The following is a 25601-nucleotide window of genomic DNA, read 5'->3' on the forward strand; positions in this document are numbered from 1 at the left end:
TCAACATGTGATATACACTGATTTTAATTACTTTAATTAAACTCCTCCAAAAAGTATAGATGCACTCATGTCCTATCAATTGCAAGTTCATTGATCACTTCATTATTTTTCCTAGTATTTTTTTTGTCGTAGTTATCTCAAATGAGGAGATGGACACATAAGAAAATTTTATTTTTTTCCTTAGCATTTTCACTTCACACATAGTTGATAAGGTATCGAAAAGAACACCAATGGCGAAACGCACTCTATCAGGCTGACACTTACATTGAGAGATGAATGGGATTAGATACCCCAGCAGTCCTAGCCGTAAATAATGGATACTAGGCGCTGGACGTATTGACCCATGTAGAGTTGTAGCTAACGCCTTAAGTATCCAGCCTAGGGAGTATGTTCGCAAGATAGAATGAAACTCAAAGGAATTGATGGGACCCAGCACAAGCAGTGGACCATGTTTTAATTCGATGCAAAGCAAAGAACCTTATTGGGCTTGACAAGCCACGAATCCTCTTGAAAGAAGGGGGTGCCTTCGGGAACGCGGACATAGGTGGTGCATGATTGTCATCAGCTCATGTTGTAAGGTGTTGGGTGAAGTCCCATAACGAGCACAACCCTCGTGTTTAGTTACCATAGTTGAGTTTGGAACCCTGAGCAGACTACCATGAATTTCTTGAACGTTCTCTTTTAAATTATATTTAGTTACCGAGATCTGACTATGAGTTATAAAATGGTAAAATGAATATGAAGAATAATTCGTAATTTGAAGAGCTGTTCCTAAAGGGTCCAAGTAATTCATACTTAAAATTATAGGATCACTTTGATATTTATATTTTTAAATGGACCTATTCGAAAACAATTAGATGATGATAAAATTATGAAAGATTGACATTCCTTATTTCTATTCAACAACATACTAATGGTTCTTTGATTTTGTCTAAGTGATTGTTGAATTCATTTTGTTTTTTTCTTAGCATTTTCACTTCACGTTACAATTTGGAGATGCAAACAACCTATTTTAACTTTTTTTTCCCCTTCACTTCATTATAGCAGGACTGCCTTTAATTTCCTTAATTGGCATCATCTACAAACAGCACTGCCTTTAATTTTCTTAGTTGGCATTATCTACGAAGTTGCCGCAAAAAAATATGCTTTCAAACCTTGATGCATATATACCTAACGCAATTGATTACCAACCGAGTCACCTCATATTGATATGCTTTACATGTACTTAATGATTACTAGAAGACAGAGAATCGAAATTATCAATGAGTTTAGACTATAATCATTATATATATAATTAATCCAAAATTTTAGATGACAATGACACTTCCTACCAAAATGATGCAACAAACAATAATGGGTATGTTTGGCAGTGAGTTCAAACACTGCAAAACGCACCTCATTGTGTTTTATATGGATGCGTCTGGGTTATTTGTGTTTGGGCATGTGGTAGCAGCAACCTCACCACACCTGAGTTGAGTTTTTTAGTAAAGCAGATCACAGCTATGGCCAGCAAAAAAGTGGAAGTTAAACGCACGCGGGACGCTAAACCTTCCGTCAGATACGTTAATGAAATGTCAGAAAAGTCCTCCTAATTTTTTTATTATTACAACTCTACCCTCAACCCTATCATCTTCTCTTTTACCAGTTACAACAAGTCCAGCCGCTCCTCCACTGTTCTCTCCCTGAAGCACGACATCCTCCTGTCAAATGGCATGATTGAGGTAGTTTCCAAAGAGTTTTTTCTTGTTTATTGGTATTTTTGTTCATCAATTCTTGTTATCCGTTCTCTTAACATTTGTATGCGTTTTTTATCGACGAAAATAGCGTTGAAACGTGACATTGGATCGGGTTCGTTTCAGCACATAAAGGGTCTGGATCTCTTTCAGAATAGCAGCAGAGGAGTAGTTGGGTGAGTGTTTGCTTTTCTACTCCGTTAGATATTTTGCTATTCTCCTATATTCGTTCTTTGATAATCATAATGTATTTAGCTGAACTTGATTAATGGTGATCATAGGCCCTGATAGTTGCTTGCGTTAATGCCCAGCTCTTGCTTGGTCTTCGATTGAGGACCATTGTACTAGTCTTTTGTACCCCCCATTAAAAACAAATTATTGACTGAGGGTGAGGGGAAAAAAATCCGTTTGTTTTTAAAGTTGTCTTTTGCTTGTGGCTGAAAGCTAAATCCATATCGTAAAGATTCCCCTCTTGACAATCGATTGAATGGCTAGTGAATTGATGCATAGAAAAGTGGGGATTCGGCCCATAAAACCATGCTCTCCCTTACTTATACAACCGAGCTTTGCCCATGAATCTTGTTCTATTCAATCTGCTTTAACGAGCATCATACATGCAGGAAACATATATACTTTACATTATCTATATTGCATAAATTAAATGCGGTATACAAGGAACCTGTGTCCTTATACTTACCCTGCCAGGAAAGAGCTTTGCCTATTATGGTCTTGCACTTTGTTCTGTAGGTCTAAGTATGGGTTAATCCATTAGACCATCTCCAACCCAGTTTGTAAATGCAAATGTGATACTGTTTTGTATGAGATACTGTTTTGTATGTGATACTGTTTTGTATATGATACTGTTTTGTGAGATACTGTTTTGTATGTGATACTGTTTTGTAAGATACTGTTTTGTGAGATACTGTTTTGTATATGATACTGTTTTGTGAGATACTGTTTTGTGAGATACTGTTTTGATTATGATACTGTTTTGTGAGATACTGTTTTGTGAGATACCGTTTTGTATGAAAGACTCATCTCTCTATCTCTAGTTTTTTCAAAAGACCCAAACCCATGTGTATATACATGTACATATATATACATATATATACCATACACCATTTTGGCTGCAATGCTAGTGATTATATGCTACTATTTATCTTTGTCTTTAATTTATGCAATATTTTAGATTAGGTAAAAATGAGTCAACAAAGGAATGATGGATGTGATGAAGCCCCCCAAACAGAGAAGGCAAATTGGGAGCAGGCTTTGACTGCTATTTTTCTTGAAATTTGTGTTGAACGAGTGAAGGCCGGTGATAGACCTAACACTCACTTTACTCGTGATGGGTGGAAGAAAATAATTTCTTCTTTCTTTGACAAGACTGGTAAGCTATATGACCAGCCACAATTCAAAAATAAATGGGACAACCTTAAGAAAGATTGGCGAGTTTGGGAGAAGTTAGTTATAGGGGAGACTGGTTTAGGATGGGATAACACACGTGAAACAGTGGTCGCTGACAATGAATGGTGGGAACGTAAAATTAAGGTAATCCAATTTAGTTTTTTTTAGTTATATTCTAATAAATAACTTTGTCTATATGTTTGATAAATCTCTTTCATTAATCGCAGCAAGACAGAAGGTGCGCAAAGTTTCGAAATCATGGGATTGAGAATCGAGAAGCACTTCAATTTCTGTTTGGGGGACAAGGAGCAACCGGGTTATATGCTCTTAATCCATCAGCAAATGAACCTGAAGTTCCAGATGCAGTACAACCTGGAAATGATGATGTACATCTATCTGAACCAGATGATTCTAATGATCCAGAGTATGATGCAGGTGCTGATGTAGGTGAGGTTAATAGTAGTCCTACCCCTCCCGTGCGTGTAGGAAATCCAAGACGAAGGTCAAATGCACAAGGCAATCGGGGTAGACAGAAGAGGCGTGTTAATGATGTCAGAGCTGAGATTAGCCAATCATTTTCCTTACTTGCATCTGCGGTACAGAGTCGCACACAGTCCACAGCCCAATCTTGTCTACATGGTTGCATTGAGGATGTATGTTCTCGATTGGAGGAGATACCTGAGACAGCAAATGGTGGTCCTTTGTTAGCTTTTGCCCTGAAGTTGTTTGAAAATAAAGAACATCGAATTTACTTCAATGGGATCAATAGGCCGGAGTGGCAGGTCACTTGGTTGAAGATGAAGTATGAAGAAGTTCATGGACCAGGATCTGCTGATCATCTTTAGGATTGTTGTTTGATTTTCTTGTTTTATTGCTATGTTATTGTTATCCTACTTTCATTATGAAACTGTTGAATGTTATTTCTTATTATTGTGTCATAACTACCACCTGTTACTCTAACATGATTGTATTATGGATATTTTATGTTTCAATTTTTTATGTTTAATGATTAAATGCTTGGATTTTCTGTGTTTAATGATTATATTTTTAATGATTCTTATGATTGGATATTTTATCTGTATGTTCCTAATGGGTAAATATATTCAGGTATGGATGACAATAGGAATGATAGCGATGATGAAGAGTTGGAGACAATTGCCATATTTGCAGGGTCAGTATTTTACTTCACCGAGTTTGATCCGTTGTTTCAAGAACATTTGCCATGTTGGTCATCCTCACTTACAGGCCACAAATACATTACCGATCTGATAAAGGGGAATCCTGCAAAAACCATGGCAATTTTGAGGATGCAAAAAGGTGTGTTTGTCGATTTATGCAACGAGTTAACGACAAAATATGGATTGGTTACTACACGTGAGCTGGGGGCGAAGGAGATAGTCGCAATATTTGTTTATATTGTCGCACAAGGTGTTGGTAATAGAACAATGCAGGATCGTTTTCAACACTCTGGTGAAACAATTCATAGGCATTTTCACAATGTACTAGAAAGCCTATATCGCATGTCGAAAGATATTATCAAGCCACGTGATCCCGAATTCAAAGATATTCCTAAGAAAATATATGACGATCAAAGGTATTGGCCATTCTTTAGAGATTGCATCGGCGCCATTGATGGTACACATATACCTGCAGTTATTCCACAGGACGCACGAGTGCCATATATTGGAAGGAAAGGGGTGACTACTCAGAATGTGATGGTTGTTTGTGACTTCGATATGCTGTTCACATTTGTATGCGCCGGATGGGAAGGTTCTGCACATGATTCTCGTATATTTCACGAGATTCTTGGAAATGATAATAATAATTTCCCTCAGCCTCCTCAAGGTAAGTGATTCTCACTCTACTGTCATTGTCAAATTCATTAATTTTATATTTATTTTATTAGTTTAATCAACTTAAAATTTTATGTAGGTAAATATTATTTGGTCGATGCCGGTTATCCTAATCAACGGGGATATCTTGCACCATATAAAGGACAAAGGTATCACCTTGAAGTTTTTCAAAATGGTCAGGAGCCTCAAGGTCCCCGTGAGGCATTCAACCGTGCTCATTCGTCTCTTAGGAGTGTTATTGAGCGGACTTTTGGGGTTTTAAAAAAAAAGTGGTTGATATTATCACGAATGCCATCATATTCGTTTGAAACTCAAGTGAAGATTGTAGTGGCTTGTATGGCGCTACATAATTTCGTACGCTTGCACAAGCTTGAGGATGAAGATTTTACTACGTACAATGACGAATCGGTCAACGTCAATGCTACTTATGGCTATGCAAATGAGGTCGACGTCGGGGTATTAGAAGATATTGAAATGACGACTTTACGAGATATGATTGCAGCAGAATTATTTGAAATATAAGTTTAATGTAATTTTAGAAATATATATTAATATTATATATATATATGTAATTAAAGACGATCTTTTCTTCAATATATAGAATATTAGACATTAAAATACAATAATGTTTATTTTATGTAACAATATATTTATTTCAATGTATAATTTAAACAACAAATTATCTCTCATCACACCTCAACGTAATTTGTAATTGCCAAACGCAAAACTACATCATTACCTCACCTCAACACAGTTTTTTAATTGACGCGCCAAACACTTTTTTTCATTAACTCACAGCACAGCACCACAGTTTTAGAACTCACAGCACATCACCACAACAGCTGAAAACCCAACACACGCCCAAACAGACCCAATGTCTCCATAGGACTTGAATTAAAGAATATATATAATAATGTACTAAAGGATGAAGGATATGGCCGGATGGCAGTGATGGATATGATGAAGGGTAGAATGGGAAAGACAGGAAGGAACAAAGGAAGAGGATGAGAGTAAGGCAAGTGTGGGAGTATAGAGAAAGGAACTGGTGGGTTTGTGGACTCATTCACATATTCACAGGTTCCATGCAGTTTCCTTCTTTTGTTTTTTTTGTTCATCAATTTTATGAACACCATTTCCTATACCTAGAGAAACAAAACAAACAAAACTCTCTCTCTCTCTCTCTCTCTCTCTCTCTCTCTATATATATATATATATATATATATATATAAGTTAAGGGCTAGCTAGGGTAATCTGGTATATTTGTGTCCCTCAATCCCTCCATGGTTTTAGTCTTATCATACATAAATTTTTGATGGTCTATCGTGCACTAGTTGCTTTGTATTTGTTGAAATCCAAACCTAAACACATGAATGATATTGTCTCACAGGCCCGCACGGATAGAGAGGAGTTGTGCTTTGTTTATAAATCACTCGATTGAGTTATGTCAAACCAATGAGGGAATTTTAGTCTTGACACTCCTCACACTTAATTATCAGTTGAGTTATAACAGACCCAACAAATTGACATATAAAGACCCGTCCAACTGGACTGAGACTTTGCTCCGAGACCATGTTTATAAACTAAGTCGAAATACATCAAGGATATTGTCTGCTCTGGACCATAAGCCCGCACATATTTGTTTTTCGTGGACCGTCACCTATTACTCTTAGACTCAAAAAACGACTTATAATGTGAGAGGTGCAAAACCTTTACTTTCATATATACCAATCAGATTGCATTATGTCAATATGATGGGAGATATTAGCGTTGATAGTATTTTGGGCTCTCACTGTGTGATTGATTTGGCTAGACAATTAAGATTGTATTTTTTGTAATCGAATTAAAAAAAAATGAATATTATCATATTTCCATAGAGATATATCACTCATCCACACTCTTAAAAAGTGGTGCATATTTTAAGTGCACAATTTAGTTGTGCATAGGAGAATTTATATATATATATATATATGTTTTATGTCCATAAATTTCATGCCTATATTTGAATATATGTATGTGCAATAAATGATGGGTAGTACTTACAAAGCTCTACAATTATGTAAGCAATGGTCCCCAAAGTGTGGAATAATATGGTTTCGATGGACAATGATATTTGCATGGATTGACATTATTTTATATTCAGCAAAAACAAAAATATTGGCTTAGGTCTGGCTCGGGCGCCTCTGGATTGATGAGTTTGGTGGTTCCAAATGTGTCCAATCTTGGGTCTGCCCTACAACCTGACCAGTCTCTGAGAGAGGTAACATGACTATAGATAGCTCTTTCATTAGTCCCATGCATGTGATGCCTCTTATGGGAGGACACAAGAATAATTGGTGAAATTGTATTCTTCTCTCTTTTCTTTTTTTCAACTTTTCCTTTCTAGCTTAAAGTAAAATAATTGGATGCTCTCTTGGGGTAGATATATATGTAAAAGAATATAATTAAACACGTTTTTTTGAGTCTAAGTATCATTAATGGCGAAGATCAATGAAGAACAAAATCTTGTGGGTCAGATGAATTCATAGTGATTCGATAAACTCAAAGAAGACAACTATATTTTGTTGGTATGTTTGAGCTAATAATTTCAATAATATATAAAATTGTTTTAATTTTTATCCTTTTTAAAGAGTGTTATTTTCCCTATTTTATATTAGTTGCAATTTTTTTATTTATAAATAGTGTAAATTAGGATGACATTCAATCGCAAAGGATTAACCCTAGGTGACAAGCTAACCATGATAAGGATTCTTATAGTATAAAGACAAATATGACACAACTATCTTCTTTTTTCCATTTTTTTCTTTAAAAAGTATCATTGTACAACATATTTGAAGAGATTTGATGGTTGGCAAATAGCTATCATCACACAAAGAACAATGATTGACAAGGTATGAGAAAAATATACTAGAGAAATGCATAAAAATGGCAATGTATTGGAGTTTCCTTATGTAATGAAGCAAAGGTGTTTGTCCACAAGTGCATTAGTATTTTTCAAGGATTTTCCCTCAAAGATTTTTTTGTGTGTTTGGAAATGGTTTTGGTTTTTTATTTTCAAAAACTGATTTTAAGATTAGATTTTGAAAACAATTTTAAAAAATAATGATGAAAACAAAATTCATTTGGTAGAGGATTCAACACGGAGAAAGAGGAAAGATGAAAGAGAAAACATGAAATAATTTTACAAAACTTCAAATAGAAGTTTTGGTTTTTAAAAACCAATAACAGTTTTCAATTTTACAAAACAGCTTCTAAAAACATCCACCCAAACGAATTTTCAATCTCATTTGAATTTTTAAAAACAGAAAACAGTTTTGAAAATTGTAACCAAACAGGCTCAGTTTGTCATTTCCCTTCAATGTCCAAATATCAAAATCCATGGAGGAGCACAAAAAGAGGATGTGAATGCACAAACACAAAAATACAAACAATGAAGTGGTCTCACAATTCAATGAAAACGCTCGTGTCATAAGCTTGCACCACTTGGCAATCTCTAGAGATTGATTCCATCATACCAAAATACCCTCAACAAATATGTGGAGTCCCAAATAGTTCAATTGGGCAGCCACGTCACTTTTTGAGTTTTGACCTAATTTATCATATCGTTAGGTGAAAAATTTCTTTGTACGTGGGTCTTTAGACTCGTGACAAATGTGCATATGACAAAAATTTATATAGTATCGTTCTCGGTTAAAAAAAGACCGACAATGTCTTTTCGTTAAAAACGGGGAGGGGAGATTCGATCCCTGATCATTAGAGTGATACACATCATTCTTACCACTCCAGCTAATGGTTCGGATGTGTTAATGTTAAAATCCCTCAAACTTTTTATTATGAAGTATAGATAGACTGTTGAATAATTTGGTACTAGTCTACTAGAAAGGGAATTTATTATATATGAACTATGAAGTCCACCAACCGTAATGGGCCTTCTTAATATTGTCTTGGTCGTCTTGCGGCCCGGTTTAGCGGCCCAAATGAGGCCTACCTCTGTATAGAATTTAAAAGAATAAAAAAAGTGAAAAAGTAAAAACACACGTTACACACCTCGCAGTCCGCCAGTCTCGCACAAGGTCCTTCTCTTCTGGTCTTTGAAATTCCCCGCCAGCGAACGCTTTCTAGGGTCTCTCTACTTCTACCAGTTCGGGCTTCAAAGCACAGTATTCTCTCCTTCATCTGTATACGCAATCGGGTACTCTTTCACATTACAACACTAGTTTATACTTGCCATATTGAATTTCTTTCTATCTTCTGTTTGTTTCCTGAGAACGTCTGGGAAAATAGCATAGAAAATAAAATCTGGAGCCCTATTAAGACTTGGGACTCCATCTTCATTTCCTATATCATAAGCTGGTTTTTGCTGCATTTTGTTTTCTCTTTGTACAGCTTCTTTGCTGTCAAATGGAGCGCTCGAGTGTATTTATTTTATTGCCTCATCAGCTAAGCTTATTTGCTAGCGTTAGTTTCTTATCATATGCTAGCGGGGACAATGTTGTGTTTTGGTGTTTTCTACTCTTTGGATTAAACTAATTTTATATGAAATTTCAATTTCAGAGTTGTGTCCAATTTTTTTTCCTAGGGTTCTATTGTCTCTTTAATCTTACTTTCATGTCTTATTGTGGGTCTAATGCCTAGTGTCTTTCCGAAGACCTTGAGCATTGGAACTGAAGGGATAATTTATTTGATATTTAACTACAATCTTTTATTATTCGTTTTGTGCAGATTTGAAGAGTTTATAGTCTTGGAATCATGGGAGATTTGTTAAGGTAATTAGGTCTTATATAATTTATGTTTCATGGAAAAGAAGATGATGTGTTTAAAATTTTTTGTGGTTGATGACATTTAATTTTTTTTAAAAAAATTCCCAAAGCCTTAGATTGTGTCAAGGTTAGGTTTTGCGGAGGTAATTGTCAAATATGTAACCATTCATTTTTCCGTTGGAGCTTCAGTATCAAGGGAACTTGTGTTTTTTTAGAGGTTACAAGACATTTAAGCCTTTTAGGTGATATATGCTTGTTATGAATGTATGCGCACATATGGATCTGGGGAACTTTGAAAGTTTTCAATGCTTAAGAAAAATAATTGGAGATTCCCACTTTGAATTAAATTTTGGTCTTAGGTATTTCTGTTATTTCAGCATTTGGATGTCTTTAGTGATGCATTAAATGAATTGAAATTTCAGTGATGATTATAGCGATACACTTCGTATACTTGTTGCAACGGATTGCCACCTAGGCTACATGGAGAAGGATGAAATTCGCCGCGAAGATTCTTTCCAGGCATTTGAGGAGATATGCTCAATAGCAGAAAAATCGCAAGTAATAAACTATCTTCAACCTATTGTTCTTTGGCTCTTTGCATTTCCAAGTTCCGGCTATTGGTTTATCAATTATTCCTTTTTATTACCGTAAATTCTGCTTGTGGTCCTGTTTCAAACACCTGGTGGTTTGTGAGCCCTTTCCTTTAGCTGGCTTCCCTGGCCTTCATAGGCACAGCCATCTTCTGCTATTTGCTACCATGCTAATTGCTAGATAACTAGGTGTACCTAATTGTATCAAATTTTAATGATCGCAAATGTACGAATCAAAAGATAGTATAGCTAGTGAATAGGATATCTTCCCACAAAGATTGATTTAATCCTATTGTTCTTGCTAATTAAATTTAAAATTAAGTTGGAAAGCTTAAGATTATGAAAATTTGTTTGAGAGATTGAAATTAAAGAAAATTACTGAATAAAGATAAAGATTCAAATGCTGGACCTTGTAGAAAATGGTTAAAATTGTAGAAATCATAATTTCTAATTCACTAGAGCAACCGAATTCACCATAACCCGTCCCTTACCCTGCTTAGCAAGTTAATTCCATGTTGATGATCAATTTTCTTAGGTGTTTAATGATCATGACATCATATTACATCAAAAGTATTCTTGCATGCAGACCTTCTATACTGAAGTATCTTTACTCAAATCACAACAACTTGCTCTAGGAAATACCAAATCGAGATCCGTAAAATTCCTAAGAGAGCTGACATCTATATCTTTCCAACGGTGTATGCCTCCATCATTGGTTTCTTACTTTCTTCTGAGATGACACCGTTTAATCATCAAAAATTGACTAATTTGAACAGATGATTCAGGATTGCGATGACATTTTAAGCCTGACCTTGCTCCTTTTCTTCTTTACTTCAAATTATCCTACAGAAACACAAAAGGGAAGTAACAAACCATAATTACCAAGACTTAACCAAGAAAGATGGGTAAATATTATGGAATAACTGGTATAAATATGTACCTATCACTAATCCCTCTTCTTCATTTTAATTCAATTTGGAGATTTCCTATACCCAAATGTTGGTTGCTTTTAGCTTTGGATTTAGAATAAATTTTTTTTTCCCTCTGTCATGTTTAATGTTGAAATGAGGATTTACTAGGGTTGGCTATACAAAGGGAATTTATTCTATGTTAGTTTGTTGTTTAAATTTAATGGATTAGTGTATTATGATATTTGTTTTGATATCAGGTGGACTTCATACTCCTGGGTGGTGATCTTTTTCATGAGAATAAGCCCTCAAGGTCAACATTGGTTAAGGCCATTGAAATTCTCAGGCGCCACTGTCTCAATGATCATCCAGTGCGGTTCCAAGTTGTTAGCGACCAGACTGTGAATTTTGCTAATTCGTAATGACTTTTTATCTGCACTTTCCATTTACTTTATATTGTTTGTTTAGAATAGTGGTTTTTAAATACTCTTGAGTCTTGTCTACTTTTTTCTTTGATTTCTTTTTGGATTTTCGGTAGGGGGATCTAGTATTAACCCCTGGCTCCCCCATGTTCAAGCTTCATTACTTCAATCTTAAAGCATGATTTATAGAGTACAATGCTTATGGTTGAACCACACTGTCATCTTGTGACATTAAATTTGAGTTTGTGCCCCTCTTTACTTCACGATTATCTTTTTTGTCAACTTGATACTAACAACTTTAAATATATTTTTTCCCAGTTTTTGTTCTTTAAATATTTAATAGCCATCCATCGTAAGTGCTGTATGTCTAGCTTATCGAATCACCAAAAAGAAAAGGTATTTATCTGGCTTATACTTGTGTGAAGGTACATGCAAACTCATGCACAGATTAGATAAATGTTCGTGTTGCTCTTCATAAAATTAAAGAAGAAATGCTTTGGTTGTAACAACTTGTCATGGTCAACAGATTTGGTCATGTTAATTATGAAGATCCTCATTTCAATGTTGGCTTGCCAGTATTCAGTATTCATGGAAATCATGATGATCCTGCTGGAGTGGTATGGATTTCTTAACAAATTTCTTTTTCCCTTTTAGATTCAGCCATGGCTATTTTATTTTGTTCATGGAGTTTGTGATGGACCAACTTGCCTTTCGCTTAGACCATAGTATACTGCCGAAGCCATCTAAGTTATTCTAATATTAGTTGGAGGGATGATATAATGGATTTTGTTCGTATCTCCTAGTGAGCTCAAACATTTATTTTACCTTCTATTTCCTTCCCCTCATTCCTTTCCCAGAATGGATTGAAGTGCTGGAAATGGGCTCGTATTTCGACCACTCTTTGTCTTTTTGAGCAAACTAAAAATTTAGACAATTTTCCAAACTGATGATTGTTTTATCGTTTTCTTGTGAAGTTAGTTTGGGATTCTTTTTCTGAACTAATATGTCATCTACAATATGTTTAGCAAGTTCAGAAAATGAGACTGGTGTCAGAAATTGGGAAAAAGGTAAAGGGGAGAATGAAATAAGAGAGAAAATGGAAATAAATATCTGCTGGGGTGAGTGCTCCTTCTGTGAAAGCTCATTTTTCCTCTGACCAATCAGCTCCTTGATGCGCATTTCTAGGTAATTGCGAAGGAAGCTGCTTAACATGGGCGTGCTCTGTTGCTATATGTTATTATTGAAAGATTTTGTAGTTGATGCATGCTTTCAAAAATATGATGATGCAAATTTAAGGTGACTAATTTCCTTCTCATTGAATGGTGGTAGATAAAACCCTGGCAGGAAATTTTAAAACGAGAGGAGGGAGGTTGAGAAGGCATACAATAAAAGTACTGAGTATGTAAGCTAAAGGATTGGTTGAGACTGTGATTGATGAAGGGAGGTTGAGAGGACTCCCCATAATGGACTCCGTATAGTAATTGATGAAGGGTTTATATTGTGTTAGACCCATGGTCAAGCAGTATGAGAAAAGAAGGAATAAAACGAGTGGACACGTGGCCTGATGGGATTGGGAGCACTTGTCTTATCCTGATTGGCTGCTCTTGGGTTTTCTGTTTTATTTAGGAGGGTCTGAGGAGAGAGACCTCAGCCTTTTGGACTCTAGTGTTTTCTTTGGGAGGTTTCCTAGCTCCTCGAATTGCTAGGGTTTATCTACTGTTTGCTATTTCATCTTCTTAGGACTGTAATTCTCAGGAATCTTATCAATATATCTCCTTTTTCTAGTGTGACTCTATCAAATGGGATCGGAGCCGTACGATTCTGGTAACCACGAAATGGAAGCAAGAATAGAGGTTTTGGAGAGAGATACGAGTGGGTATGAAGAACAGTGTCGCGATCTTGAAAAAGGACATGGATGAGATGAAAACCTGTATGTTCCAGCTGCAAGATCTGTTGCAGCAGCATGGTTCTCTCGACAAGGGTAAAGCAAAAACAGCTAGCTCCTGGCAGATTCCAGATTCTAGCACGGCGAGGCGCTCATCTATGATTCTCAATCCTGGCATTCGAGTTGCTCGGAGGTCCCTCGATCGGGGAACCATGTTTTCAACACAAGAACCAAGTCTTCCGCCTGAGATGAAAGACAAAATGCGCACCTTTATTGATCGCACACTTCTTCGATTGGACCGCACAGATCTTCGACTCCGAGAAGATTGGAATCAGGTCCATGCATTCAATTCGACGTATGACCATCTAGTTGAGGAGGCAAAAAGAGATCGACGAGTGATTACAGGTTGGGTCACGGCCACAAAAATTTTGGAGCATGGTGAAGCAACTGAATATGCCTTCAAGATGTTTGATGAAATGCTACACTCAACATGCACGCAAATATTAGAAGCTGTATTAGTGGGTATTCCAGTACATAGTGGATCAACAACGATTGCCTTTGTGAATGCTATGGGGCATATAGAGAAGAATTGGGATCCAGGTATTAATCCAAGCATAATTTGCTCTCTTACCACTGTCCACCTTAGTCATCCTCAAGTGTCTTTCTCTGTCCTATGTTCATGTCTTGGGATTGCTATTGGTCATGCCATAGTTATTGTCTTGGCATCTTATGGCAACAACATCAAAAGTTGTTTGTTAGGCATGTCTGCCTCGATAATTTTGAGGACAAAATTGCCTTTGGAGATGGTGGAATATAGAGAAATCAGTAAAGATAAAGAGACATACCAGTTAGATGCATCAATGGTAGTGATTGTGGCAATGAAAAATGGTGGTCTAAACATATGGGCCATTATATTCATTCTTTATGTTCCTAGGGCTGGGCATTTCAAAAGGTATGTGTGTGAAATAGTTGGCTCAGCTGTGATGCTAGTACCTTCCTCAAGTAAAATTCAAGTCATTACAAAACAGAAAATTCAGATCTCAAATTGTGCTTTTGCATACAATCGTGTGCTGGAAATTTTCATGCTGGTTATTGGCCATGAGAACTTGAGTAGTGGCACTCTACTTGACCTTAAATGGTGCATGTTATGGTTGGTGCATTCTTTAACTCTCCTTCATCATTGTGTGAGCAAGCATTTTCCATTGGAATGGAAGTATGTCCTTTTTCAGGAAATTTTTAGAGGCAGCAATCTTGAGGACAAGGTTGATTTCAAGGTGAGTGGAAAAGAGGTGTATACTGTGATAGCATGTCAGCTTAATGGTGGAGCTCATGGGTTGATTGATGGTGTCAAAATGTTGGCTAAACTATTATGTGCCGACATTGCATTATATATTGTTCATTATGGAGGGATGGGACAAAGTATTTCTGAAGTTTATTATTTCTCTACAGTTGTGAGTACTTGGTCTGATATTGATAAAAATGATACTCCAAGAGGTACCATGAGCAGCCCCTTGAGTAATGCTATACTTTCATTAAGTCATGATGGGAATTATGTTGTAGCAGCGTTAGTAGCTTACATGACAACAGTAGTAACAACTTGGTGGGCAGCTCAGGAATTTGGTGAAGGGCTGGGAGGTACTGTTCAGCAGGGAACTGGTATAGTTTTAGTATTTGATCCAGGCGGTGATGATGGAGATTGGATTTTGGGTATTACTACAATTTTCATGCACTTATGTTTGATGGCTATGCCTTGGTTTAGCAAGTCCTGCTCATGGTGGATGGTGAAACTACTGCAATTTGGCGGTGTGAAACTGAATCAATTGCGACAGGGAAACTAGATCGAAGTCGTGGTAGGCTGCTCATGTTGGATACTTCCTAGCATTACCACCCGAGACTGCAATACAACCTGTGTTTCATGTTCCCAACCAAGGAAGGTCTTGCTCCCTGGGATCATTAGCCAACCCTTACCTTCATGCTTCATTGAAGAGCTGGAACTAATGCTTCTTTTGGAAACTATAACGCAGACCCGCAGGCTCCTCAATGGTCAATTCAAAGTTCTAGTTAAGGGAAGGGGCTCCCTGATTTTGACTACTTCTCAGTTTTTTTTCCCTGATTCTTCACCTTGAGGACAAGGTGCAAGTTTTAGGGGAGGGTATTGTTAGACCCATGGTCAAGCAGTATGAGAAAAGAAGGAATAAAAGGAGTGGACACGTGGCCTGATGGGATTGGGAGCACTTGTCTTATCCTGATTGGCTGCTCTTGGGTTTTCTGTTTTATTTAGGAGGGTCTGAGGAGAGAGACCTCAGCCTTTTGGACTCTAGTGTTTTCTTTGGGAGGTTTCCTAGCTCCTCGAATTGCTAGGGTTTATCTACTGTTTGCTATTTCATCTTCTTAGGACTGTAATTCTCAGGAATCTTATCAATATATCTCCTTTTTCTAGTGTGACTCTATCATATTGTCAGTACCAAATATCTTATATTAGGACTTGCATTCTTAGAACAGCTAGTTATCTTTCAAATATTAAGTTTAGTTTTGTCGTCGAATATATATTCAGTTAACTCATTTTCTTACTTTGTACCTGAGCCCTTTTTGTAAATAAAAGCCCAAACTTCATGCTTATTTCCATATCTGTTAGTTCAGCTGCGGATGTCTGCTGATGTCGGTATTTTTTTTTCCTGTGGTTTCTGCTGACAGGATAATCTTTCAGCTGTTGATATTCTCTCAGCATGTAATCTAGTGAACTATTTTGGGAAAATGATCCTTGGAGGTTCTGGTGTTGGTCAGATCACACTCCATCCTATTCTTTTAAGGAAGGTCCGTTGTGGGATTTTTTTGGCAGAAGGTGGGAGTGGTATTACTTACAAATCTCTTTATTAGTGTGTAACTGTCTACAAATTGCAGGGTTCAACATCTGTTGCTCTCTACGGTCTTGGGAACATTAGGGATGAACGGCTCAATAGAATGTTTCAGGTTGTTTAATTGATCTTTGTTTTGCAAATGTTTATATGGTAACAAAAGATACTAGACATAAATCAAATTTATATTTAATTCTCAGACGCCTCATGCTGTACAATGGATGCGGCCTGGAGCTCAAGAAGAGTGCCCAGTGTCAGACTGGTTCAACATTCTGGTGCTGCACCAGAACAGGTTGTGCATTAGTTTATGCGTGCATGCTATGTGTGTGTCTCTTTGTTTCTCAGATTTAGAAAAAAAACCTTAATTTGTCTTCAGTGCCTGACCATGAGCCTTTTGTCCTTACGTGGTCTCTAGAGTAATACTTCAGTGTCAATGTTTGTGAGCTTTGAATTTTAGCTTCTTATGTGGTATGCAGGGTGAAGACAAACCCAAAAAACTCAATAAATGAACACTTTTTGCCACGATTCCTAGACTTCATTGTGTGGGGACATGAACATGAATGTTTAGTTGATCCTCAGGTGCCACTGGAAATTTAATTCTCTCCTGTTAGCTTTGTCTTCATTTTTCTGCTCCCTACCCCCTCCTCCCCTCCAAAAAAACGTATGTCATGGAATTGATTGTTGATTTTGATTACAAAAGGAAGTTTCGGGGATGGGATTTCACATTACTCAACCAGGTTCTTCAGTTGCAACATCACTGATTGATGGAGAATCAAAACCTAAGCATGTTCTTCTTCTAGAGATTAAGGTTGGTTTTGAGGAAAAAATTACTGAACAATGTGTTTTGATAATGTAAAGTTACTCTGTTTATTTTTCATACCATTGATGCTTTGTAGTGCTTTGTAGGGAAATCAGTATCGCCCAACCAAGATACCTTTGACATCAGTGAGGCCATTTGAATATACAGAGGTAATTACTATCATCTTGAGTTTATACATAGAGTGCTTCTTTGACTTCACCAATTTCATGATGCAGATAGTATTAAAGGATGAACCTGACATCGATCCCAACAATCAAAACTCAATCCTAGAACATTTGGACAAAGTGGTATGATTTTTTTCTCTACTGTCTAAGAACTTTTGGATCTAAGGTTTCAAGTGTTCTTTATTAGGTCTAAAAGTTCTTATATTGTACATGATGTTTCTATTGGAAATATAATGTGCCTTGGTTATTGTATGGCTAGGTCCATAATTTGATAGAGAAATCTAGGAAAAAGACTGTTAAGAAGTCAGATATCAAGCTTCCATTAATCCGTGTAAAGGTAATATTCTCTTATGTCTTAATACATTACATTTATAGATTTTCCCTCATCCCTCATTTAGCGATTTTGATGGGGGTATGGGGGGATGACTAAAGTATAGTAATCGTCTTAGTTCTTCAATTGAACAAAATTGAAGGAAGCACAAACCCTTACCTTCCTGTGTGAAACACTTTAACCTTTTGATTTTTCTAGATGCACTAAAACTTAACAATCTTTGATTGTTTTTCAACGTGTATTAAGTATTAACTGCAGCTCTATTGCATGCTCTTGGTGAACCCTTTTATATTGGAGCACTCTCACCTTAACTTTGTCATTTAGGCTAGATTTGTTCTTCATGATTTACCATAAAGCATAATGGTGACCTAAGTTGCTTTTGTTTCCCTTGAGTTTGGCCTTTCCTTTTATTAGCATTTTTACATGGCTTCTTAAGGTGTACTTTCTTTTCTTAAAATATCACATCATTTGATCTGTAACGAGTTTTCTTGACAAGATGCTGGCAGAATCTGTCGTTAGTCATTACTGACCCTCAGTGGCATGATTTCTCATTTATTTGGCAGGTTGATTACTCTGGGTACATGACTATAAATCCTCAAAGGTTTGGGCAGAAATATGTGGGCAAGGTATCTTCATCCTATCATTTGTCCTAGATCTGGAAGTTGACACTCAAGTCTTTTGAGCACCTTTCTGAAGCTGAACTTTTGTATCTGCAATTTGCAGGTTGCCAATCCCCAAGACATTCTTATATTCTCAAAGGCTTCTAGAAAAGGTCGTAGCGAAGGTAATATATGTATTAGCTTAATCTTTCAGATGTACTCTATTTTGACTATTTTGTGCTATGGACTTAACCATGTTTGATGCTTCATTTGTCACATGCTAAGGTGGATTTGCCACATACATAGGTTTGTGAATTATGATATTGTTGAAAGACTGAACAGTGATGAAACAGAATGATAGAAAGAGTAGAAAGAATCAGAAGGCTTGATATTTCATTCGTTCAATCTGTATATATATATATACACGCAGACACACACTAGATATCGAGGATTCTGGAATCAATCATATAAATCAGAGGCTATAACTACGGAAATCAAATAAAAATGAGTGCTAGTCTTGCACTCTACTTCTACTAAATAATGTCAACGCAATCTGTCAGCATCAAACTATATATGAAAAGGTTTGCTGTCAACACAATCTTTTAGCAAATATCTCCATAAAATGTTATAATCATGAGCTAGCACATCCTAGATCTTTTCTCTATGCAACTGATTAAAGTATACCAGGAATAAATGCCCTTGTCAAAACTGAAACTCTAGTGGTTATAATGTAATAATAGTACACATTACGTGTGGAAATCTAAACCATAGCTTTTATGGGAGCCCTTTCTTTCTCAGTGATGTTATTTGCGGATAGATATCTAATTCCAGATAGCTGACTTAAGATTGCCATTGGGTTGAGCTGCAAACCAACTCTTACCTATAAACCTTCTTAAATATAAGTAAGTTAGATTCTTCACTATGAGTCCTATCAAAAAAGAGTTAAAAATATCATATCAAGTTTTTCGAAATTAAGCATTAGCCGGCATGTTGGTTATTTTACAGGGAATACTATTTTTACTGTGCTCAGCTTGACTTTGCTTATATTATTCATATAAGAAAATATTCCCATCCTAAGAGGGGTCTTGAAATCATTTCCCTAGGGATTTAGAGTGGATGGTAGAGAAAAAGAAAAAAGTCAACACAGTTTACGTACTCCTGCCATCCTTTGGGTTTAAGGAGGGCAGATGCATGCAGCCTTGAAATATCACATGTTGTGTCAATTTTTTGCTTCATGATCTAGCGTGGACTCAATACAGCATTAAGAAGTGTCCTCTACTTGTTCTCTGATTCCAATTATTGATTATGAGTTAGATAGTAGTAGTGTTCAAGCTGATTATGAATGAAATTTCTGTCCATGATTGTAGCTAAAATTGATGATTCGGAAAGGCTTCGCCCGGAAGAACTAAATCAGCAAAACATTGAGGCCTTAGTCGCTGAAAGTAATCTGGTATGCAATCATTAGTTTCCATGTGTCTTTTCTATTCATTACATTTGCTTACTAATTCTAGGGAGGGACAGCTTTATTGAATAACTGTATTTGGCGGAACTTCTAAACATAAGTGAAATTACTAAGAAAATAGTTATAGTATCGGTGCCATTGTATCTTATAGTTTGTTCCTCTTTTTGAATGCCGATAATGTCCGAACTTGCAGAAAATGGAGGTCCTTCCAGTCAATGATTTGGACGTGGCATTGCACAACTTTGTAAACAAAGATGACAAATTGGCTTTCTTTTCTTGTGTGCAATACAATCTTCAAGAAACACGTGTAAGTGGTTCTATTGCCTTACTTGGGGAACGGCTATAAAAATACTTTTTTTTGCCTATTTCACGTATATATTTAAATATGTTCGTGTATGTGGTATTATATCTTCCTGCTGATGGTTGTCGTTTCCCTTTCTTTTCTATCTCTGGATAGTTTCTCTAATACTTGTCTCCTTTTCTTGCTTCGCCAGAGCAAAATAGCTAAGGATGCTGATAATCTGAAGTATGAAGAGGAAGATTTAATTCTTAAAGTTGGAGAGTGTTTGGAGGCAAGAAGTTGAAGTTTCGCTCTCCATCTCTCTCTCTCCTCTAAATTTTCTTTTTCAAAATGCTAGCTCATTGGCTTTACATATTGTCTGGTACTGCTAATATTTGCTTTCAATTAAGATTGATACATAAAAGGTTACATATATAAAAGTAGAAGCTTATGAGGCAGATGGGGTGACTTTGGCAGTGCTCAACTTGATTTAATGTTCCCTGCAGCTGAAACTGTCTTTTTGCATGCATGCGCTTTCATCTCCATTTTTGTGTGTGGCTGTCTCATGCTTTTATTTTCATGCACGCATGTCGATCCTTTGTAAGAACTACCCGTAATAACGAACTTGCAAAATGAATCTTATTATCATAAAGAGATTCGTTGTTCCTGACCCTGCTTCACCTTATGTATATATACTTTTTGTATGTTTCTGATGCTTTCGGAGGCTGTTTTGTGTATTTATATTTGTGTATAGTATATAAGCAATACCTATGTTACTGATAATTGAAAATATTAATGTTTCGTAGGAACGTGTCAAAGAGAGACCTTTACACTCCAAGGATAACCCACAATTCACGTCCAGTTCCCTGTCCTTGGAGGTAATTCTTTCTAGAGTCATGTTTATTCATAGTGATCACCTCTGTTGGACTACATTGCCGCCGCCACATAGGTTTAACAAAGACAGTGCCCTTTTTTTGCAGTCTAAAATTTTGTTTTCTATATACTCTAGGGTACCAGAAGTGAGAGTGCTGCAGGAATTGGAAGTGCAGTTTCCTTTAGCGATGATGAAGACACAACCCAAATAACTGGTGTAAAGTCTGCCACTCGAGGGCGGAAAGGGTCATCAGTGGGTTCTAGCTCACATCAGGATGCCTTGGGACATCCAAGTGGAAGGGGTCGGGGTCGGGGCAGGGGCAGGGGCAGGGGCTCTAGTACCTTGAAGCAGACAACTATTGATGCAGCTATGGGATTCCGCCAGTCTCAAAGGTACTCATTGAGGATAACTGATATTATGAAATTCTGTTTAAAAATTCTGTTTCTCTTTTCATTCTCTTATCCCATACAACAATCTGTTTTAAGTTTATATGTTGTAATTCTGTTTAGAAATAACCTTCTATTGTTGCTTACTTGTACATTATGATTGATATTTGGGTATGAATCTGCTTTGGAAGTGACCATGAGTATTAAGCATCAATTGAATGCTAGTTATGTTGGGCTTGTGATGGTAATATTTCTAGTTTTTGCTAGGTTAATTGAATGATATAGCATGCAATTTTTGTTAATCAATTAAAAACAAACTTAAATCTGAAAGATGTTTAATAAATGATTCTCAACCTTTCTTTTTAGAAGCCAGGAAAATCTTTCTTTCTCTTGGATTGTTAAACAGGGAGGGGGACTTGAATCCCTGCCCTAATGGCAGGATGGTGAGGACCCGACCACTGTTGCTTCTCAGGACCAAGCTTTGGTTTTTCTTCTTATAAATAATAGACTCTGGAAAGTGGTTTTAGGAACAGAGTACTGAATGTTAAAGTTGACTAGATTGGTACTCATTTGTTGTCCTTCTTATAAATGATAGATGCTGGAAAGAAGTTTTAGGAAAAGTGTATTCCATGTAACTTAACAACTAAGGAGGCACAAAGAAACGAAAGTAATGCTAACTGTCCAAGTCGTTTCCAGAAAGTTTATGATATTTATTTGAATTTTTTTTATATCCAAGAGTTCACTCTTAAAATTAGCATTAGCAAGTGGTGACGAGAAAGGGGCAGAGGAGAACCAGTGTTTTTCACAGGATTTAATTTAAGTATGCTCCATTCAAATGTTTTTTCCCCCTTTTTTCCCTTCTTTGGATGGGTTTGCCAAGAAAGGGGCAGAGGAGAATGGTCAAATGTTCGTTTCCCCCCTTTTGCCTTCTTTTAGTTGCAAAAAAGTTGATATTACTTGCAAATTTTCTAAGATCATAGTGTGTTGCTGCAGATCTGCATCTGCTGCTGCATCTGCTGCTGCATCAGTTGCATTTCGAAGCATTACTGATGATCAGGAGAATGTGGACTCTGCTTCAAGTGAAGAAGGCGAGAAATATACAACTAATGAGGTTCATGATAGTTCGGTATGAAGTATATCTTGTTGGTTGATTTCTTGTGCCAATCCATTATTAATTTTTAGTTTCTCTTGTGCAATTCAATACCACATATACAATGTGGTACTTAAGCCAACAAATGAATATTGGCTAAGGAAAAAAAAGAAGGAACATTTTCGAATACAAGACGTTCCGAGAAGTACTGTCAAGCAACCATGAGACACCAAGTATAACTTCTGGTTGTGATTAAAGTTTATGTTGGAGCCCAACACAAGTCCCGCATTTTAAAAATAGAAAGAAGTGGTGTGGTGTATAAGGCATGGGGAGGTCCAACTCAAGAGCTTATGATTTTGAGTAAGATTAGCTTTCCTCCATTGCCTAGTAAGCCCATGTGTGCCCATGTAATTTGGGCTCACCCCCGGTCCAAATTCCCAACAGTTTATACAGCAGTATTGCTTCTAATTGTTCAAAATCTATTAACTGCATACTTCTTAGTCATCACTTACTGACTTACAAATAAAAATTCTCTTAGTCATCATTGCTGTATTGAGTATGTTACTTGTTACTACACTTTCTTCAGTCAATGGGAGTCACAAACTCGGTTTATTTTTCCTTGAGTTTGCTGGCTTGGCAGAGCTAATCTATATCGTTATCTGAGAGTTCTTCATGTAATAATTACGTGAATTAAATAAAATTTCATTAATCTTTTTTAGGAAGATGATGGAAGCCTCCAAGGAAAAGGACGCAAGCGAGCTGCTCCAAGGGGAAGAGTCAGAGCTTCTACATCATCCTCCAAGCGTGGAAGGAAATCAGATAATTCTTCATTTCATAGAATGCTCATAAACAAAGATGATGATGACGACGAGGATGATGATGTGGGAAAGAAATTAAATAAGTCTCAACCTCGGGTTGTTTTTTTCAGCCTTTTATATGCCTATGCCATTTATTTAAAATCAGAAATTTTCGTATGCAATGCTCTTTGCTTAAAGAATGATGGTCCCTGTTTTTTCAAGATAGGCCATCCTTTTCTTTTCTAGGTCATTGCTTGCTTCAGTTTCAGGATACACAAGGGCTTTTTCTCTGTTCCGAGCCATATAAAATGCCAAGATTTCTATTTTGATGTGACTTCATTATTTTTTGTAACTAGGAACGCAATGTAGGTCTTGGTTATCGTTCATATGTGTGTGAAACTGCATAGTAGTAAAACAACCCATTTTCTTCACATAGCATCAAACTTTAAAGGACTTCATTTAGTTTTAGCTCGGTCAAAATAAAAAATAATATGCCAACTTGAAGAATCTTGGCTGGTTATAAAAGGAGTTGTAAATTTCGAAACTCTTTCAATTTTACACTTTTCATGTAAAATGAATTGTTAGATTAGATCTGAAAACTCTGCCTTTGAAGTTGTATATAACAGTATGACACCACTCTCACTCCATTTAGATGAATGATTTTGACCTCTTGCCCTATTGTCTTGCCATTGCATAGTAATGTAGCATTCTGCCATTGAATTGCCAAGTCGAGCTTGAAGACAGGAATGACATTATTCACCGTTTTTTTATTGTATTGTACGCTTTCGATGAAAATATGGTGATGTAGAGAAGAAAATTTTTGCTGTGCTTTCTGAGGGGTGTGGAACCATCTGATTGGTGTACTGAGGCTTGAATTTCAAGCAGTAAACTTTTTCTTGGTTCATTTCCGCTCACTGAGTCCAACTTGCTTGGATCATATTGTGAAGTTCCCTGTATTAGTTTTTTAGTTTTAAAAACAAAATCACAACAGGAGCTGAAACTAATTGTCAGATAGTTTTGAGTTTAAATCTGCTTTGATAACTTGAGTGGGGTTGATGATTAGTGGAACCAGAAAATAGCACAAGTTTTTTTTTTTTCCTTTGGGTTTGTATTTTGAGATAAGTTTTCTGTTTTCTGGAAACACATGGAAGCTACTGGATATCCCATGTGATTCAGCGTATCCCTTTTCCTTGTTTTTTAGCTGCCTATTTTTTGCAAAACAAAATGACAATAGGGCAAGTTATGTTTAAAAAATTAGTTAAAGCTTTAGAGTATTTATTTCGAATGCATTAGTTAGAGAAACTGTTGGTGGACTCGTCTCAGAAAATCATGAATCCTTGCTTATCTTGTCAGTCTTAATACCTAGAGCCTGCTTCTGTATTTATCTCGCATCTTTTGTGTCTAACCTTTCTCCCAATTTTCTAGGTAACAAGGAATTATGGTGCTTTAAGAAGATAAATATGGGGAGGCTCGTGGACCTTCACACATCCAGGTCAAACATCGGTCCTTTGATCACAACACTATGGCGCATCCTTGTATGAGGGATTTCATGAAGACCTATTTTGTTGAGAAGGAAGAAAAATGAAAAGAAAAAAAAAATCATAATCTTGAATATGGCCTCTCCATTTGCCCGTGGTTGTTGCGTTAGATGAAGGTAAACATGTACGACCAACATCCTAGCATCACTTGGTTCCTGGGAATAGATGCTCACTGTTGCACATGAATGTTCACTATGTAAAAATTAGTTTTGCATAGTACAGGAAGGATTTGGTTAATTTTTATAAAGCAGGTTACATGGTTCATCTGCTGGGACTTCGGTGTAGCTACAATTTGTGTTCCCTCTTTGTATTTAGTCGTGGGTACAAAGAAAAGAAATGAACAGGCCAGAGTGGTTAAATTGCTTGAGAAGACTTGTATTCTACTTTACATTATGCTGGATTTGTCAAATAGTCTCCCTGAAGGTTTTTTTAGTACCTCTCTACTTCAAAAAAAAAAAAAATTGTATTACAGGAAACCTCCTGTGGCTCCAATTATAAGGTCTACAAACATAACAATGTTTGTGGAACTTTCAGAATGCTCCAATATTTTGACACTGTCAATTTTTTTTTTTGTTACGGAAGGAACTACCTAGCCCAACATGTTCTTCGGAGTTCAAACAATTGAGTGGGTGGGTGTAAACTCTGGACTGTCAGAAGAGACGGTACCACGTTACGATGGATAAGACTAAGCCGAAGCTCATGCGGGTATAGGTTAGAAAGTGAGACAAATCCACAGAATTAGGATTTCACAAAGAAATATCTCAATTGGTTGGATTGAACTTCTAACCTTGGGCATCATAAATCCTAAGTTCACTCCTTGTACTTTACAATGTTCGTTTGTAACAGTTGGGGT

General features: G+C 36.6%; 3 protein-coding genes across 4 annotated transcripts; all 3 read left to right on the forward strand.

Annotated features, from left to right (window-relative positions):
- Window positions 1–2780: 2780 nt before the first annotated feature.
- Window positions 2781–3982, forward strand: LOC119986178 (L10-interacting MYB domain-containing protein-like). The gene is made up of 2 exons (XM_038830736.1): window positions 2781–3281; window positions 3365–3982. Exons 1-2 carry the CDS (start codon window positions 2934–2936, stop codon window positions 3980–3982), a joined length of 966 nt encoding a protein of 321 aa, XP_038686664.1. The 5' UTR covers window positions 2781–2933.
- A 264-nt stretch (window positions 3983–4246) lies between these two features.
- On the forward strand, window positions 4247–5512 carry LOC119986179 (protein ANTAGONIST OF LIKE HETEROCHROMATIN PROTEIN 1-like). The gene is made up of 2 exons (XM_038830737.1): window positions 4247–4982; window positions 5070–5512. Exons 1-2 carry the CDS (start codon window positions 4247–4249, stop codon window positions 5510–5512), a joined length of 1179 nt encoding a protein of 392 aa, XP_038686665.1.
- A 3531-nt stretch (window positions 5513–9043) lies between these two features.
- Window positions 9044–25209, forward strand: LOC119985681 (double-strand break repair protein MRE11). Of its 2 annotated transcripts, XM_038830003.1 has the most exons (23): window positions 9044–9179; window positions 9710–9753; window positions 10170–10305; window positions 11506–11663; window positions 12194–12284; window positions 16247–16366; window positions 16454–16522; window positions 16608–16699; window positions 16884–16986; window positions 17108–17215; window positions 17314–17376; window positions 17443–17514; window positions 17651–17728; window positions 18286–18348; window positions 18446–18506; window positions 19689–19771; window positions 19977–20090; window positions 20278–20355; window positions 20870–20941; window positions 21073–21329; window positions 22317–22449; window positions 23133–23327; window positions 24636–25209. In XM_038830003.1, the coding sequence occupies exons 2-23, from the start codon at window positions 9737–9739 to the stop codon at window positions 24666–24668; spliced, it is 2196 nt and encodes a 731-aa protein (XP_038685931.1). In that variant the 5' UTR covers window positions 9044–9179; window positions 9710–9736; the 3' UTR covers window positions 24669–25209. The 2 variants fall into 2 exon arrangements, 1 of the variants encoding a protein (XP_038685931.1); XR_005465116.1 differs by lacking the exon at window positions 22317–22449.
- Window positions 25210–25601: the final 392 nt, after the last annotated feature.

This window comes from Tripterygium wilfordii, chromosome 19 (assembly GCF_013401445.1).
Source record: "Tripterygium wilfordii isolate XIE 37 chromosome 19, ASM1340144v1, whole genome shotgun sequence".
NCBI classification, from domain to species: domain Eukaryota; kingdom Viridiplantae; phylum Streptophyta; class Magnoliopsida; order Celastrales; family Celastraceae; genus Tripterygium; species Tripterygium wilfordii.